At 40.9% G+C, this 15,313-nt stretch overlaps 1 protein-coding gene across 1 annotated transcript in view; it reads right to left on the bottom strand.

Moving 5' to 3' along the window:
• The window catches only part of LOC142750416 (uncharacterized), a 372,136-nt gene that overhangs the window by 117,739 nt on the left and 239,084 nt on the right, over positions 1-15,313 (bottom strand). The window contains exon 78 of the mRNA XM_075859419.1: positions 5,167-5,202. Coding sequence (XP_075715534.1) covers positions 5,167-5,202 — 36 coding nt within the window. The remainder of the gene's footprint in view (positions 1-5,166; positions 5,203-15,313) is intronic.

Raw genomic sequence — 15,313 nt, 5'->3', positions numbered from 1 at the left:
TAAGGTATATCGACGTTTACAAGCCCGACGTAGGCTGAAAGGACATAATGGAGCCCTGTGACTTATCATCTACGTTGTTTATAGTGTACGTTAGGAGATTTCCTGACTAAACGATAAACTTAGGGCAACAACATGATGTGAAGGTGCCTTAAGGGAGGGGGAAGCACTTTGTGAGGATATAAGGAGCACTAATGCTCCGTTCTTACTTTGCCATTAAAGGGGTTGTCCGAGATTGAATGACTTTGTGTTAATGCTTGTAATTTATAAATGTAAATACATTTGTAATATACTTATGTTTTCCAAAGTGGCCCCGTTTCCAGATCCTGCCGTGGGGAACTTGACGGGTGATGTCACTCTCTGCACTGGCTCTGGCCACTTTGTTGATCTTGAATTCCTTGCCGGATATACGACACGTCACTTGTAACGTGGTGTATATCGGCTTGTTCTGCTTCACAGCCTGTAACGCGCATCCGCTGTGACTACTGTTCTCGCGGTCCATGAGCATTACAACAGAACAAGCCGATATACACCACGTCACAAGTGACGTGTCATATACCCGGAAAAGAATTTAAGATCAACAAAGCGGCCAGAGCCAGTGCAGAGAGTTACGTCACCACACGGCAGGATCTGGAAACGGGACCACTTTGGAAAACGTAAGTATATTACAAATGTATTTACATTTATAAATTCCAAGCATTAACACAAAGTAATTAAATCTCGGACAACCCCTTTAAAGTTCAATGTGTTTTTTCACAGCAAAAATCTGAGGCGTACCCTTTGATTTCTGACGCAGATGTGCCACAAGCATGTAGCAGATCCACACAATAATAAGGCCCTGTCCACACAGAGATTTTTGCTACATTTTTTTGCAGCAGAAACCGCGTTGGAAACTGCGGCAAAAAATAGCCGAAATCGCCTCCTATTGATTTCATTGGGAGGCGAAGGAGTTTTTTCCCCGTGAGCGGAAAAAAACACTTGCGAGAAAAAGAAGTGACATGCCCTTTCTTCGGGCATTTCCGTCTCTGACCTACCATTGACATCAATGGGAGGCAGAGAAAGCCTGAACGAATTTCAAGGCAGATTTTTCTGCCTGCAAAATACTGTGTGAACAGGGCCTAAGACCCATTGTCATTCAAAGTTGCTCATCCTCGGCTTTTCCATGTAATATAAGTCGCATGCTACTTATTGCTGTGGTGGATTAATTTTCATGGTGCGGACAAAAATACACGTGGAAAATTTTTCACAGAATGTACACTGGGTTGCAGAAACCTCATAAGCATGGGATGCAGAATCATCGGCATGTCATCGGAATCTGTATCAAATCCAACATGTGTGAATGGGGCCTTAGGGTGAGTTAAAAAAAACTCTGTTAGGCCAAATGCACACGATACTTATTACGTGCAAATTTGTCGTGGGTATTTTCGTGCGGCAAATCCGCAGTGTAATACAGAACCAGCAAAGTAAATGAGATCAAGAAATCTCATCTACATGTAGCATTTTCTGCACAAAAATTGACCTGCGGTGCATATTTAAAAATATGATACATGTCAATTTATCTTGCGTTTCCACTTGCGAATTGTACGGACGTATATCACGTCTGAATAAGCCCTAACTGTACGTGATGAGGGTTAAGGGGAAGTATGGAGCGAGCTAACGGGCTGAGCTCGCTCCATACACAGCGAGTGACGGCTGTTACACGCAGCCGACACCTCCCTGCAATGAGCGGAATCAAAGTTCACTTTGATTCCGCCCGTTTAACACCTTAAATTCCGTGATAAATCGCAACCGCGACCCCCATACCCCCCCCCCGTGGCGCGATCGGCTGGTTACAACGGTTGCTATGGCAACCTGGGGGCCAAACAAAATCCCCCAGGTCCGCCATCTTTGTACTTCTTTGAAGCTCTGGCTCCGGCAGGGCTTCAAAGGAGACTGTCAGAATCACAATATACTGCAATACATTAGTATTGCAGTATATCATGCAAGCGATCCAACGATCGCTGCTTCAAGTCTCCTAGGGGGACTAATAAAAAAAAGTAAAAAACAGTTAAATAAAGATTTTTGTTATGTTTCAAAAACATAAGTATTAAAAAAAAACAACCTTTTCACATTTTTCCCCTAAATTAACGTTAAAAAAAATAAAAGTTAACATAACTGGTATTGCCGCGTCCGTTATAGTCTGAACTATCTCAATATATGGTTGTTTAACCCGCTTAGTGAATGCTGTAAAAAATATATATATAAAACACGCAAATTGCTGTTTTTTGGTCACCTTAGCGCTTCAAAAAAATTTAATAGAAAATGATCAAAAAGTCGCATATACCCCAAAATGGTATCAGTGAAAACTACAGCGCACCCCGCAAAACTTAAGCCCTCACACCACTAAATTGATGGAAGAATAAAAAAGTTATGGCTCCCAGAATACGGCGACACAAAAGTTTTTTTAAATTTAGCAAATGGTTTTATTTTTTTTAAAGGTGGTAAAACATCAAACAAAACATATAAATTTGGTATCTCCGTAATCGTATCAACCTGTAGAATAAGGTGAATATGTCGTTTTTACTGCCTGATGGACGCCGTAAAAACAAAACCACCCAAAATGATATAATCGCTGTTTTTTGCCCATTTCACCCCACAAATAATTTTTTTTCAGCTTCCCAGTACATTATGCAGTACAATAAATGGTGCCATGAAAAACTACAACTTGTTCTGGAAATAACAAGCCCTCATATGGCTATATGGAAGGAAAAAGAAAAAAAATTACAGCTTTTGAAAGGTGGGGAGAAAAAAACAAAAGTGAAAATTTGAAGAAGGGCTGTATCCTGAAGGGGTTAAGGATTATGAAGGTTTTACTGTTTATCTGGTAATTTCAAGCCATGCTGCTGAAGATTGAGGCATTTGTAGATTTTACAGCTACAAAAAATGTTTGAATTCAATTTGACAACTGTTATTTTTAGGCTCATATAGTCTTTTTTCCTTTTCCTTTTCTGCCTGTTAATGTGTAGTTTTGTAAACCAGAAACAGAAACTGTAGTATGTCTAAAGTAATGAGATGATTTTTATCCTTCCGAAACATTTAATCAAGCACAACAAACTGTGGTAAATCTGGGCTGAGCTGAGCAAGAAAGATACAAGTTCAAAGGCTTAATGGAGATTTCCATATCAGTTTAAAAAAAATAAAAATAAAAAAAAGGAATATCTTGGTACCAGAGTTTTCATACAGTATAGATTATACTGTATAGACTATGCATGTCAAGCATTTACTTTTTAATGTTTAGGGAATATTCAGTTTCATGCTTTCAGATAAAAGACGTTCACTTAATAATAATAAAAAGCAAAAACAAAACATTGTATAATTGTTTGGTTATTAATGAAATGAAATAGATATATATGGTGGGCAGATAAATATTATACACTCCAACCTTGTTGTGAGCTTAATATGGGAATTAAATGATCTTACAGACACAATGACTACCTTTGGCTAAAGCTGGCCATACACATTAGATGTATAGTGGCCAAACGCGCTGATTTTGGCGGGACCAGCCAACCATCTCTTTGGCGGGATCCCGACTCTTTCCTGATGGCAGACGTCGAAGAGAGAAGGGTCGGGCATGTTAAATTTCAACATGCCTGATCCTTTTTGTTCATTAGTAGAAAATAAACTGCCAGAGAACTCTGGCAGCAGCTTTCTCCCTATTGAAAAACGTATACACGCTATGCCAAGCTGAGTGTGCATGTGTATAGAGGATTTGGGAGGAATAGCTGCTGGCCGAACGATCATTCGGCCGACTGCTATCTAAAGTGCTTAAAGATCAACTGCTACTTATTTTCTTTAGTGTTGGTCCCCCATCGGTGGGTTACTGCTGAGAAATTGTCAGAGACCCGAGGAGGTGTCGTGCAATGTGAGAGCCATACTATCCCTACTTAGGCCGTCTGTGCACATTGTGCTGATGAGCTACTGCCAGAGACAGTGAGAGACCATTTAAGGGTATGTGCACACGAGAACTGGCTTTTACGTCTGAAAAGACAGACTGTTTTCAGGAGAAAACAGCTGCGTCGTTTCAGACGTAAAAGCTCCTCCTCGCATTATGCGAGGCGTCTTTGACGGCCAATCATTTGAGCTGTTCTTCATTGAATACAATGAAGAACGGCTCAAATTACGTTGCAAAGAAGTGTCCTGCACTTCTTTGACGAGACAGTCTTTTTACGCGTCGTCGTTTGACAGCTGTCAAACGACGATGCGTAAATGACAGGTCGTCGGCACAGTACGTCGGCAAACCCATTCAAATGAATGGGCAGATGTTTGCCAACGTATTGTAGCCCTATTTTCAGGCGTAAAACGAGGCATAATACGCCTCGTTTACGTCTGAAAATAGGTCGTGTGAACCCAGCCTAAAGGAGAAGCCACTACAGCCAACCACTTTATATAGTTGTTTGCAAGAGACTGTAACTAAGAATTGTGCCCATTGTGGAACCAAAAAGTGTAAATAAATAACCGCCACTAATCTGCTAACTGATATGTGCAAACTTTCAAGTTTGTGCAATGTGTGTTAGGCTTTAACAGTAAGTTTGTTGAACAGTCTATATATTATTTAAAGACCATCAAGCTTGCATTGCCTGAGTATTTAGAAAATGTTTAAGTTGCTGCATTTGAACTGCATGTCTGTTTGACAATCTTCCTGGGGCGTTACCCTCCCCATTTCCGCATTACAGGTATTTGGGGAGAGCTGCATGTGACGTGCGCATGACAAGCGTGACCCAGCCAATCACATGCAATCCTAAAATACGTAACACATTCTGCACAGAAGACATTAGTAGTATGAATGTCTTTCCAGCTTCTCTGGCTTGTGCAGGAAGGTAGACACATTTTTCTGTTTTAGTAGACCAGTAACCAAGAAGCTATGTGTTATGTTTGTGTTTCTTTTAACGTATTGGTATAATAGGCTGTGATCTTAGGTACCATAGCCCATTATTCTGCCTTACCTGAAGCCAAGCATAATCTATTTCTTACCATCATTTGTTTTTCTGCTTCACCTGGGAGGCAAATATGAATATGATGAGCTAAGATGTCAAACTAGCTGTTCTGGGAGTCTATTAACTGCCTCGGTCCAGGTATTCTGGTATTCTTACCGAACTGGCTTTGCTCTACTGAGCATGGAAATATACTTACTCTTTCACCTTTCACACCTGGAAGTCCCTTTGTGCCCTGTCAAAAAACAAACATATTTTATACATAGCGTTACTATCTTGGATAACCATATTATCTGCATTTCAGGAAATTTCGTACATCTTATTCTAAACATAAACTGAAAGAATTAGAGTAAAAATAAAATAAAAATTATTGCAGTTTGAGCAGTCTCATATGTATTTTGTATTTTCAACTGGATACAATTTCATTTTTAGAGATCAATCTCAATGATCATAAACTCATAATTTAGGACCCTCACCTAATAGCAAGAGCAGAAATTGGCTACACAGATTGTCTTTTGCTCCTGGCAGGGACCAGAACCAGGCTTGTCTGTGCATTACACGGACCCTTGATTTCAATGGGAAATGTGCAAAGGTTATTTTCTCCTGTGGCAGCACTGTATTGAATACTTGCTATGGGATTCCCGCTCAGATTACAGTTCATTGCTGGAGGTCCTAGTAGCGGGATATCATGTGATCTTCTTATTATTTGAGGACTATTCTGTGGTTACTGAACACTAGGATGCATTGTGCTAAAATGTATAGATCTGATGACTATGTTGTTCACGTATTAGTACTAGGTACTTAAATATGCTGTACGCATTCTATGGTGTAGAGTATTAATTATTACTGCAATCTAAATTTGCACCATGCAACTTTTTTTGTTTATCCAGGGACAATCATTTTTTTTTAATCCTTTTTGGAACCAGAAAATTCTTATGTCTCTCAAAGTAAGGCCTCATGCACACGTCCATGTGCATGGCCGTGATTTTCGGGTCGGCTGGCAGCGGACTGTCAGCCTCGAGCCGCCCACAAATCGTGGGCTGTGCACATGGCCGCGGCCATTATTTTCAATGAGCTGTAATAGGGCTTGCCCGTTCTTTCTGCGGTCCGGGTGTTGGGGCCATACAAAGACCATGGAAACCACGGTTGTGTGCATGGCCCCATAGGAATGAATGGGGCCGCAATTCTGGATTTTCGGGGGCATTACGGCCGCAAAAGCACGTTCATGTGCTTGGGGTCTAAGATTCCATTATGCTCTTTCAATTTTATACACTTCTTTAAAGCACAAACCCTGTGCATGTAATTGCAATATTCATGTTAGGAAATAATATAAACTTGCTGGCAGATGTCTTTCAAGCAGCGTGTGATAACAAGGGTTATATACGATCATTAATTCATATTAGTGTTCAGTGTGCTTAGAGCGGTAAAAACTCAGGTGTCAAAGGGTTAATTAGATGACAAATATCTAAACATGGATTGGACAAAAAGAGTTTCTTTGAAGCAAGAAATAAGTTGTTATGGAAACGGCAAACATTTAGAGTGTGATATGGACAAGAAGGAAGGAAAGGATCTGTAATTGTTCTACCATTGTGACATGTTATTCTAATGAGACTGGGCATTAATAAAAAAAAATATCTTCAAATGAGATTAAGGTTCACAGTCACTGATTGGAAATGTTCATAGTGTGGGTACGGTAAAACAATCAATAATGCCACACATCATTTGTGGTCTCATGCTGACTACTGGTGCTATTTAAAGAATGACACTGTGAAAACAATAGAAGGCTATTGCAATAAAGTGTTCTTCATCCACATACCACTCTATACTGGGCATTACTTCCAGCATTGCATAATCAGATGTGTGGAATTGTTATAGTAGAGCCTCCAATTCTGTTATTATGTTTTTTAATTTTTATTATCCCTCCATGCTCTGGTGTACACCACCCATTGAGTAATAAAAAGTGTAGGTATGGGTAAAGAGGGAAAAGTAGAGCACGGTGGGTTAAATGTCGCCTTCAATAATTTTATTGATACCGACTATTGTAGTACGAGAAGGATTTGTCCTGTGCAATGTCCCCTTTTTTTATTATTGCCACAATTTATAATGTTTTGGTATTAATAAAGTCTTTCAACCCTATTTTATTATAATCTCTTGGTTAAGATATTTACAAATTCCACTGGTAAGGAAGCTATTAATAGCTTTTCTCTTTCAGTGGAAATAGAAGAGGTGGTGCTGCAAGGGTCTATATTGTATTTATAATAAACCCTGCAAGTGATCTTTTGCGGTGTGCACTTGCAGGGTTTATTATAAATACAATATAGACCCTTGCAGCACCACCTCTTCTATTTCCACTGAAAGAGAAAAGCTATTAATAGCTTCCTTACCAGTGGAATTTGTAAATATCTTAACCAAGAGATTATAATAAAATAGGGTTGAAAGACTTTATTAATACCAAAACATTATAAATTGTGGCAATAATAAAAAAAGGGGACATTGCACAGGACAAATCCTTCTCGTACTACAATAGTCGGTATCAATAAAATTATTGAAGGCGACATTTAACCCACCGTGCTCTACTTTTCCCTCTTTACCCATACCTACACTTTTTATAATCAGATGTGTGAAAGAATTTTGTGTCACTCTGGTCCTACATTTTTAGATCTATCTATCTATCTATCTATCTATCTATCTATCTATCTATCTATCTATCTATCTATCTATCTATCTATCTATCTATCTATCTATCTATCTATCTATCCTATCCTGGACATTATTTGACATTGTTTTCATTGTAAAAAAAATAGAATATTAGAATGCTTACAGTTCTCTATATAAAATACTGTAATTGTTACTGAGTGTAGTGTATTTTTTTACAAAGACATTTTACTTTGACTATTCAGATATACCATACACAATGGCGGATCATCATAGGGCGTTTTGGGCGGCCGCCCGGGGCCTGAGGCTCCCGGGGGGCCCATGACCGGCCAAAGTACAATGTAGTTTTGTCGCGTTATTGCCGCGAATCGCGACGAAACTGAATTGTGTATGTCCTGCAAAAGGACCTTTAAACATAAGGTCACATGACCTCATCTCAGTTCTTACTACTGTTTAGAGACCTGGGGTCTGTATTTAGGGGGTCTGGTGTGGGACTGTATTTAGGGGGTCTGGTTTGGGGACTGTATTTAGGGGGTCTGGTTTGGGGACTGCATTTAGGGGGTCTGGTCTGTATTTAGGAAGTATGGTGTCTGTATTAATTTAAGGGGTCTGGGGTCTGTATTTAGGGTGTCTGAGTTCTGTATCAGTTTAAGGGGTTTAGGGTCTGTATATTTAAGGGTCTGTGTTAGTTTAAGGGGTCTGTATTTAGGGGGTCTGTATTAGTTTGACGTCTGGGGTCTGTATTAGTTTATGGGGTCTATTTAGGGAGCCTGTTCTAGGGTCTGTCTTAGTTTAGGGGTCTTTATTTAGGGGTCTGCATTTAGGGTTCTGGTCTGGGGTCTGTATTAGATTAGGGGGTCTGGTCTGGGGTCTGTATTACTTAAGGGAGTCAGGTCTGGGGTAATTATTATTGTAGGGGGTCAGGTCTGGCGTCTGTATTTAGGGGGTCTGTATTAGTTTGAGGACTGGGGTCTGTATTTAGGGGTTTGGGGTCTGTTTTAGTTTATGGGGTCTGTATTTAGGGGACCTGGTCTAGCGTCTGTATTAGTTTAGGGGTCTTTATTTAGGGGTCTGTATTTAGGGGACTGGTCTGGGGTCTGTATTAGATTAAGGGGTCTGGTCTGGGCTCTGTATTACTCAAGGGAGTCAGGTCTGGGGTCATTATTAGTGTAGGGGTCAGCTCTGGGAAGGTATGGGACCGGATTTGCTTGGAAGGCACTATGCGCCGATCAAAACGGCTTTATTGGGCTCAGTATTTAAAGCTCTGTATGGGGCTAGTATTTAGCACCTCCTGACGAAGATTGCGAAACGCACATTGAGGTGTATCCACAGGTGCATACCTTTCATCTGCCATCATGTCCACCAGAAGTAACTAATTAGTCTCATTGACATTTTTCTACTTTTGCACTTTGTCACTTTTGATTGTTTGGAACTATGGTACAACTAGTAGGATAATCCTAGGTATTTCCTGCCTTTTTGATGTACTAGTAACTAAATACTACAGTAGCGACTTTGGCATTTAACTTTTGGAATGGTGTGACTTGTATTCACCTAAGACCGTTTTTACTTATGTTTTTAGCTGTTTTTGTACTATGTCTGCCTAATAATTGTAGGGGGGTAATTTTTTTCCTCATAAAGGGGACTAATAAAGTTTATATTTATACTATTTTTGAGTTATTTATTATTGACTAGTTTCATTAGACAATATTGGTTTTGTGGATTTAATTATTTTGTCTTATGCTATAGATATATGCCCGGGATATATATATATATATCTATTGCTATGTTTACAGTTATGAACCTCCACAGCCTATCCTGACCTTTAGCTCTCCTGACCACTCTGCTCTACTTACATCAGCTGTCCTCAAGGGAGACTACTCCGGGTATAGCAACCTGGGGTTCCCCCGCAGCAAATTCTACATTCCTCTAGAGGGGTTTATCGAGTGAAGACCAGGGGTTCCCATTAGACTCTGCTCTTCAGCCCCAAGTCAAATCCTTTGATGATAAGGAAGGTTCACAATACCCCCTGCTGGCCCTGCTACAGCCCAATCCTCGGGCTTACAAAAAAATTATTCTCTTTTTTCTTTTCGTGTTGTATTGGGAGAATACTGCAATTATACACTGTACGATGGAGCCTGCTGCATATAGAAAAATACAGCATCAGTAAATACAGATGTCTAAATAGCTCTGTAGAATAAGATTGGCGCCATATTTTGGATCTATTCCACAAGGACAGAATACGGAGGCAAAATACACAGGAATGAATAAGACCTAACATTGACTATAGTAAGAAGTATGGCAAAATGCGTACAATTTATTCCACTACTTGTCATATATTTTTCAATCCGTATTTCGATTAAAAAACAACGGATTGAAGAACCTCTCTCAACTCCATTTAGTTTAGCATGGGAAGACATTTTTTCCCCCCAAACATTGCATTTAATAGGATTTAATGTCATATACATATGGCGAGCCAAGGCCCAAACTGTTTTAAATTTATTTTAGTGTTTTTGTGCAATAAAATTGTGTTAAAACGTGAACTAAGATAGGCGGAGAGGCGTGGACAGATAACTTACGTACACGGTGAAGTGTTGTGTTATACTGTGCACCTAGACTTTCAAGTTTGGACGAGCAACACAGTTTTATTTAAGGCTTAATACAGGATACAATTGAGAACAGCGAACCGAGTTCTTTTTTTTTTTTTTTTTATAAGGTATTAACGTTTTTATTTTGCTTTGCGGCGTGCTGCTCTACGGCGACAAATCGTCGGGCGATCGAGCAACACATTAGAGTCTTCAGCACTATTGACATCGGTATCCTTTGTGTGAAAATCCAGCTGGTCGGGAAAAAGCGTTCCGGCGTAAAAGGACCTCATGCAGCAAGGAACAAGGAGGACAGCACTAACCAAGATGACTTCTGATAGAGTGAGTATGGATTTCTCCACACTCAAACACCTTGCTAAACATAGTTCATTCAACCCAGTATCACCAGGGCCGGCCTTAGGGTAGATGGCGCCCCGTGCGAAATTATCTTTCAGCGCCCCACGCAATCATAAAAAAATGCTCCATAAAAAAGTATAATACCACATTATAATGCCCCTTTAGTGCTCCATAATAACATTTAATAATATAATATATTATAACCCCTTCAAGGACACAGTATTTTGTCCTCTAATTGTGCCCACACAGTATTATGCCCCCCAAGTGCCACACACATTATATTGCCCCCTGTAGTGCCCCTACACAGTATAATATCCGCTTAGTGGCCTCCACAGTATAATGTGCCCCACAGCCCCCTTGTAGAAAATTCCCCCTCTAGATTGTGCCATACAGCCTCCCTGTAGTCAGTGTTATAATCCCCCACCTCCTTGTAGACCGTGTCATACAGACCGAACCTCCCTCTTGTACACAGCACCCCCCCTTGTAGACAGTGTCATACAGTCCCCACCTCCCCATTGTAGTGCCATACAGCCCCCACCTCCTTGTAGACAGTGTCATATAGCCCCCAACCCCCCTTGTAGACAGTGCCATACTGCCCCTACCTCCTTGTAGACAGTGCCATACAGCCCACCTCCTTGTAGACAGTGCAATACAGCCCCCACCTCTCCTTTATAGACATTGCCCCCCCAAACAAAAATTTTTTACTTACCTAGGCCCCATTCCCACGACGAATGGAGCTGCTCCACAATGCCGATGACGGGATTCTTGCATAGGCCGTTGTGATCCAGTGGTTTCATCATGCCGACCTACGGAGGGATCCTGTACTTGTGCCTCATAGGCTGCAGGCGCCTCTGTAACCTAGTACAGGGTTTCCCAACCTTTTCGGACTTGAAGCACCCCTGGAAAAAAAAAAATCCTCTGGGCACCCCTGCCAAAAATTGTTTAGAGAAACACAGAAAACGACTAAAAACAAGCACTACACTCGTAGGGTATGTTCACACAGCATTTTTTGTAAGGCAGAAAAAAATCTGCTTTTGAATTTTAATTGACAGCATTATTCGACAGGGTTTTAGTTTGCGTTTTTTTTGCGTTGTTTTTTTAAGCCGTTGAAGCGAATACAAAAGATGCAGGAAAAAAAACTCCAAACGAGCACCGCAGGTATTTACTGCCTCCTATTAATTTCAATTGGAGGTCAGAGGTGGAAACCACTTGAAGACCATCAGCCCCCCACACACAGTAAAATGACCATCAGCCCCCCACTCACAGTAATGACCATCAGCCCCCCACGCACAGTAATGACCATCAGCCCCCCACTCATAGTAATGACCATCAGCCCCCCACTCACAGTAATGACCATCAGCGCCCCACTCACAGTAAAATAACCATCAGCCCCCCACTCACAGTAAAATGACCATCAGCCCCCCACCTCACAGTAAAATGACCATCAGCACCCCACTTACAGTAAAATAACCATCAGCCCCCCACTCACAGTAAAATGACCATCAGCCCCCCACCTCACAGTAAAATGACCATCAGCCCTCCTCACAGTAATGACCATCAGCCCCCCTTACAGTAAAATAACGATTAGACCCCCACTCACAGTAAAATGACCATCAGCCCCCACTCACAGTAAAATAACCATCAGCCCCCCACCTCACAGTAAAATGACCATCAGCCCCCCTCACAGTAATGACCATCAGCCCCCCTCACAGTAAAATAACCATTAGACCCCCACTCACAGTAAAATGACCATCAGCCCCCCACTCACAGTAAAATAACCATCAGCCCCCTACTCACAGTAAAATAACCATCAGCCCTCCACTCACAGTAAAATAACCATCAGCCCCTCCCTAATACCACCATACACTGAATAATGCCACAATAGATAACACTGTGGGAAGACAAAAAGTTGTGCGCAACCTTGCGAACATTTATTTAGGATGTATTCACATTTTGCTGCAATTTTCACCAAATTAAATGCAGCAAAAACTGCAATATGGCTGCAACATTTGAATATACTCTTAGGGTAGTAATACACAGCGTAAACACTGTAGCATAATACATTAGCAGCAAAGTGGATGAGATAAAACAAATCTCCACACAGAAACTCGACATAAATTGACCTGCGCTTTTTTAATCTGCAGTCGGTCACTTTATGCTGCGGAATTGCTGCTCTTGTATTGTAAGATTTCCCCATTAAATTCAATGGGAGGTAAAACCCGCCACAAAGTCATGTGTTACGGTAGAAATACTGCGATTCCACCGCAAAAATATCAATTGAGAAAAACAGAGGGACGCTACGCTCAGAACAGAGGGACGTGTCGCCATGACTCCCACAAAAATGTTCTGTAAAGAAGTACTGCAAGTCTTTGGGTACAAAGAAATGTGGTCCTGTCAAATGTTTTAAATGTGGTCAGATGGGACATATTGCAAGGAACTGCCACAGCATGAGCAACCGTGGAAAGCCTAGTAATGAAGCAATAGAAATGGCCACATTACATCAAATGGTATATTTAGAAAATGACAAAATGGCTGCTTGACAATCTCCTCCGGACATGTGCTCCACCATGTGCTAAAATGACCAAACACAACTGGGGTAGAATTCAGCTGTGAATTTTAAGTAGGTCATAATTTACATGTTCACAGTTAGGTGTTATCTCTTTGATGTCTGTACTATGTGTTTATGGTCTTGTGTTTGTTCCCAGTTCTTTTGATGTCGTTTGTGTTTTCTTTTGTGGTTCCTTCACAGATTCTATTCTTGTGTATCCCTGGTTATCAGTAATATGTAGTTATACTATATGGGTGTTGCCTGTATTTATAATACTTAAGAAATCCACTCCAGGAAAATGAATACTGATGTATTTGCTTGTTCTATGAACTAATATTAGGTATAGAGGTGCGAACAGGTAACATAAGTTCACTTGTAGTGTTATGTTATACTGCGCACCTAGACCTTGAAGTTCAGGATGGTAATGCATTTACATCTATAATCGCAAAATGTTTTAATTGCTCTCTATTTGGGATAATAATGTTGCAATTGTTATTTAACACAATTTCATCTGAGGCCTGATGCGAGTGCAATTAAAAACAGCGAATAAAAGTACGGCTGATTCTTCTGTGTTTAACTGGAGTGTTCCTTTAGGAAAGGTTGACAGGGGGAGGTAACCCTGGCATTACACCCATATCTTGATTTTAAGTTAATGGATTTGGTAAGATGGGGATATAGTTCCACAAACATGAGAATTATGAAGAATCACAAAATGGTACTTCATCTACAGCTCCCCTCAGATATCCTAACCTATAAGGGATACGATCCTTTGCCAAGGTAGTTAGGACCGGGTGCTTAGATAGCAGTGTTGAGATACTGAGGGGGCCTGTGAGATGAAGGTCAACCCAATACCATCTTCAAGCTTAAGATACATGGGTCAAGGGTATTGGAGTTGGTAACGAGTGCAATATGTTTACTACACCATCTGTGCGACTAATTGCACCGGAAGAGGAATACTCCTCCAAGGAGCATCGAACCTTTTTGTATTGTCACAGGTATTGAGTGCAGAACGGAAGAACTCCAGTCACCCCTGAGTAGAGACTCGATATCCACCCAGATGCTCCTGTAAGACTCCAGATGATCCTGAGTTCAGTGAGGAAGAGGATATCGTGGAGAAGCTTAAAGAATCTGAGAATCGAGCCTCCATCCGATTTCCTGAAAAGAGACTCAGCGGTGTCCTGGTGGGAGAGCCTGTTTGGGTACAACCCCAAAGCAATTTTGTTCTCAAACCTGTTCATCCACCCTGTGATAGTACTGATGGGTGAAAGGACTTGCCGACCAAGTAACCTAGGTCCGGCGTAAAAGAATGAACTTGGACTAAGGACATAATATCAATACTGTTCTGCGACCACTAATTGTCGAGTTTATGTATATATATATATATATTTGTGTAGTGTAATATGAATCAATGTGTCGTACAAAAACTTTCAAGGTGTACATATAGACATATAGACATTCTAGGTGTAGATATGTGTCCGCAACATAGGCATACTCAGTGAGGACATGCCTGTCCCACAGTGAGTGAGTGTGTACGTGTAGGTGTTTATTTACTGGCTGTAGTCACCCCATTTACATGTGTACCTTGCATGTGTTTATGGAGGAGTAGTGAGAGATGCTGTTTGAGCACGAATCTCTATATGTACATATACCTATGGTTTGGTGGGAATATTTTTGTATGTTTGATTATTTTACATTTTGTGAGTATGATTGGGTAGTATATAGGAACCCTTAGGGACAGGTAAGGTTCACACACACCCTTGTAGTTAATTGCCACCTCAACCTTAGAACTAGTATGGTTCATAAGATAATGGATTGAATGTTAGGTAGAGGGGAAATGGAAGGATGTTCCGCCCCACAATTAGATATCGGGTACCGAGACATCACCTCCTACTTAGGGATGCTAATCTGCCATGGTAGAGACCTGGGTATTGGCCCACAAAGATTGCGTCTTCAATCAAGGTGCTTGGGAGATTTGGAAGAAGTCAAGTTGACCACACACCCAGTTGGAGGTGGTGCCGCAAGGCATAACCCTAGTGACCATGATTAATAAACGAGATAGTAGTGGTGGGCGACATGAGCCAGTGAACCCCACCATTATACCAGCCCTTTAACACATCACGTAACTGACTGAGACAGAAGTGTTACAAACGCAAGCATTTTTTTAAATTAAGACAATTCAATTGAGGTATTCAAAGCATTAGATA

The sequence above is a fragment of the Rhinoderma darwinii genome, chromosome 3 (genome assembly GCF_050947455.1).
Source record: "Rhinoderma darwinii isolate aRhiDar2 chromosome 3, aRhiDar2.hap1, whole genome shotgun sequence".
Classification (NCBI taxonomy): domain Eukaryota; kingdom Metazoa; phylum Chordata; class Amphibia; order Anura; family Rhinodermatidae; genus Rhinoderma; species Rhinoderma darwinii.
This window is presented reverse-complemented; position numbering and strand designations above follow the sequence as displayed.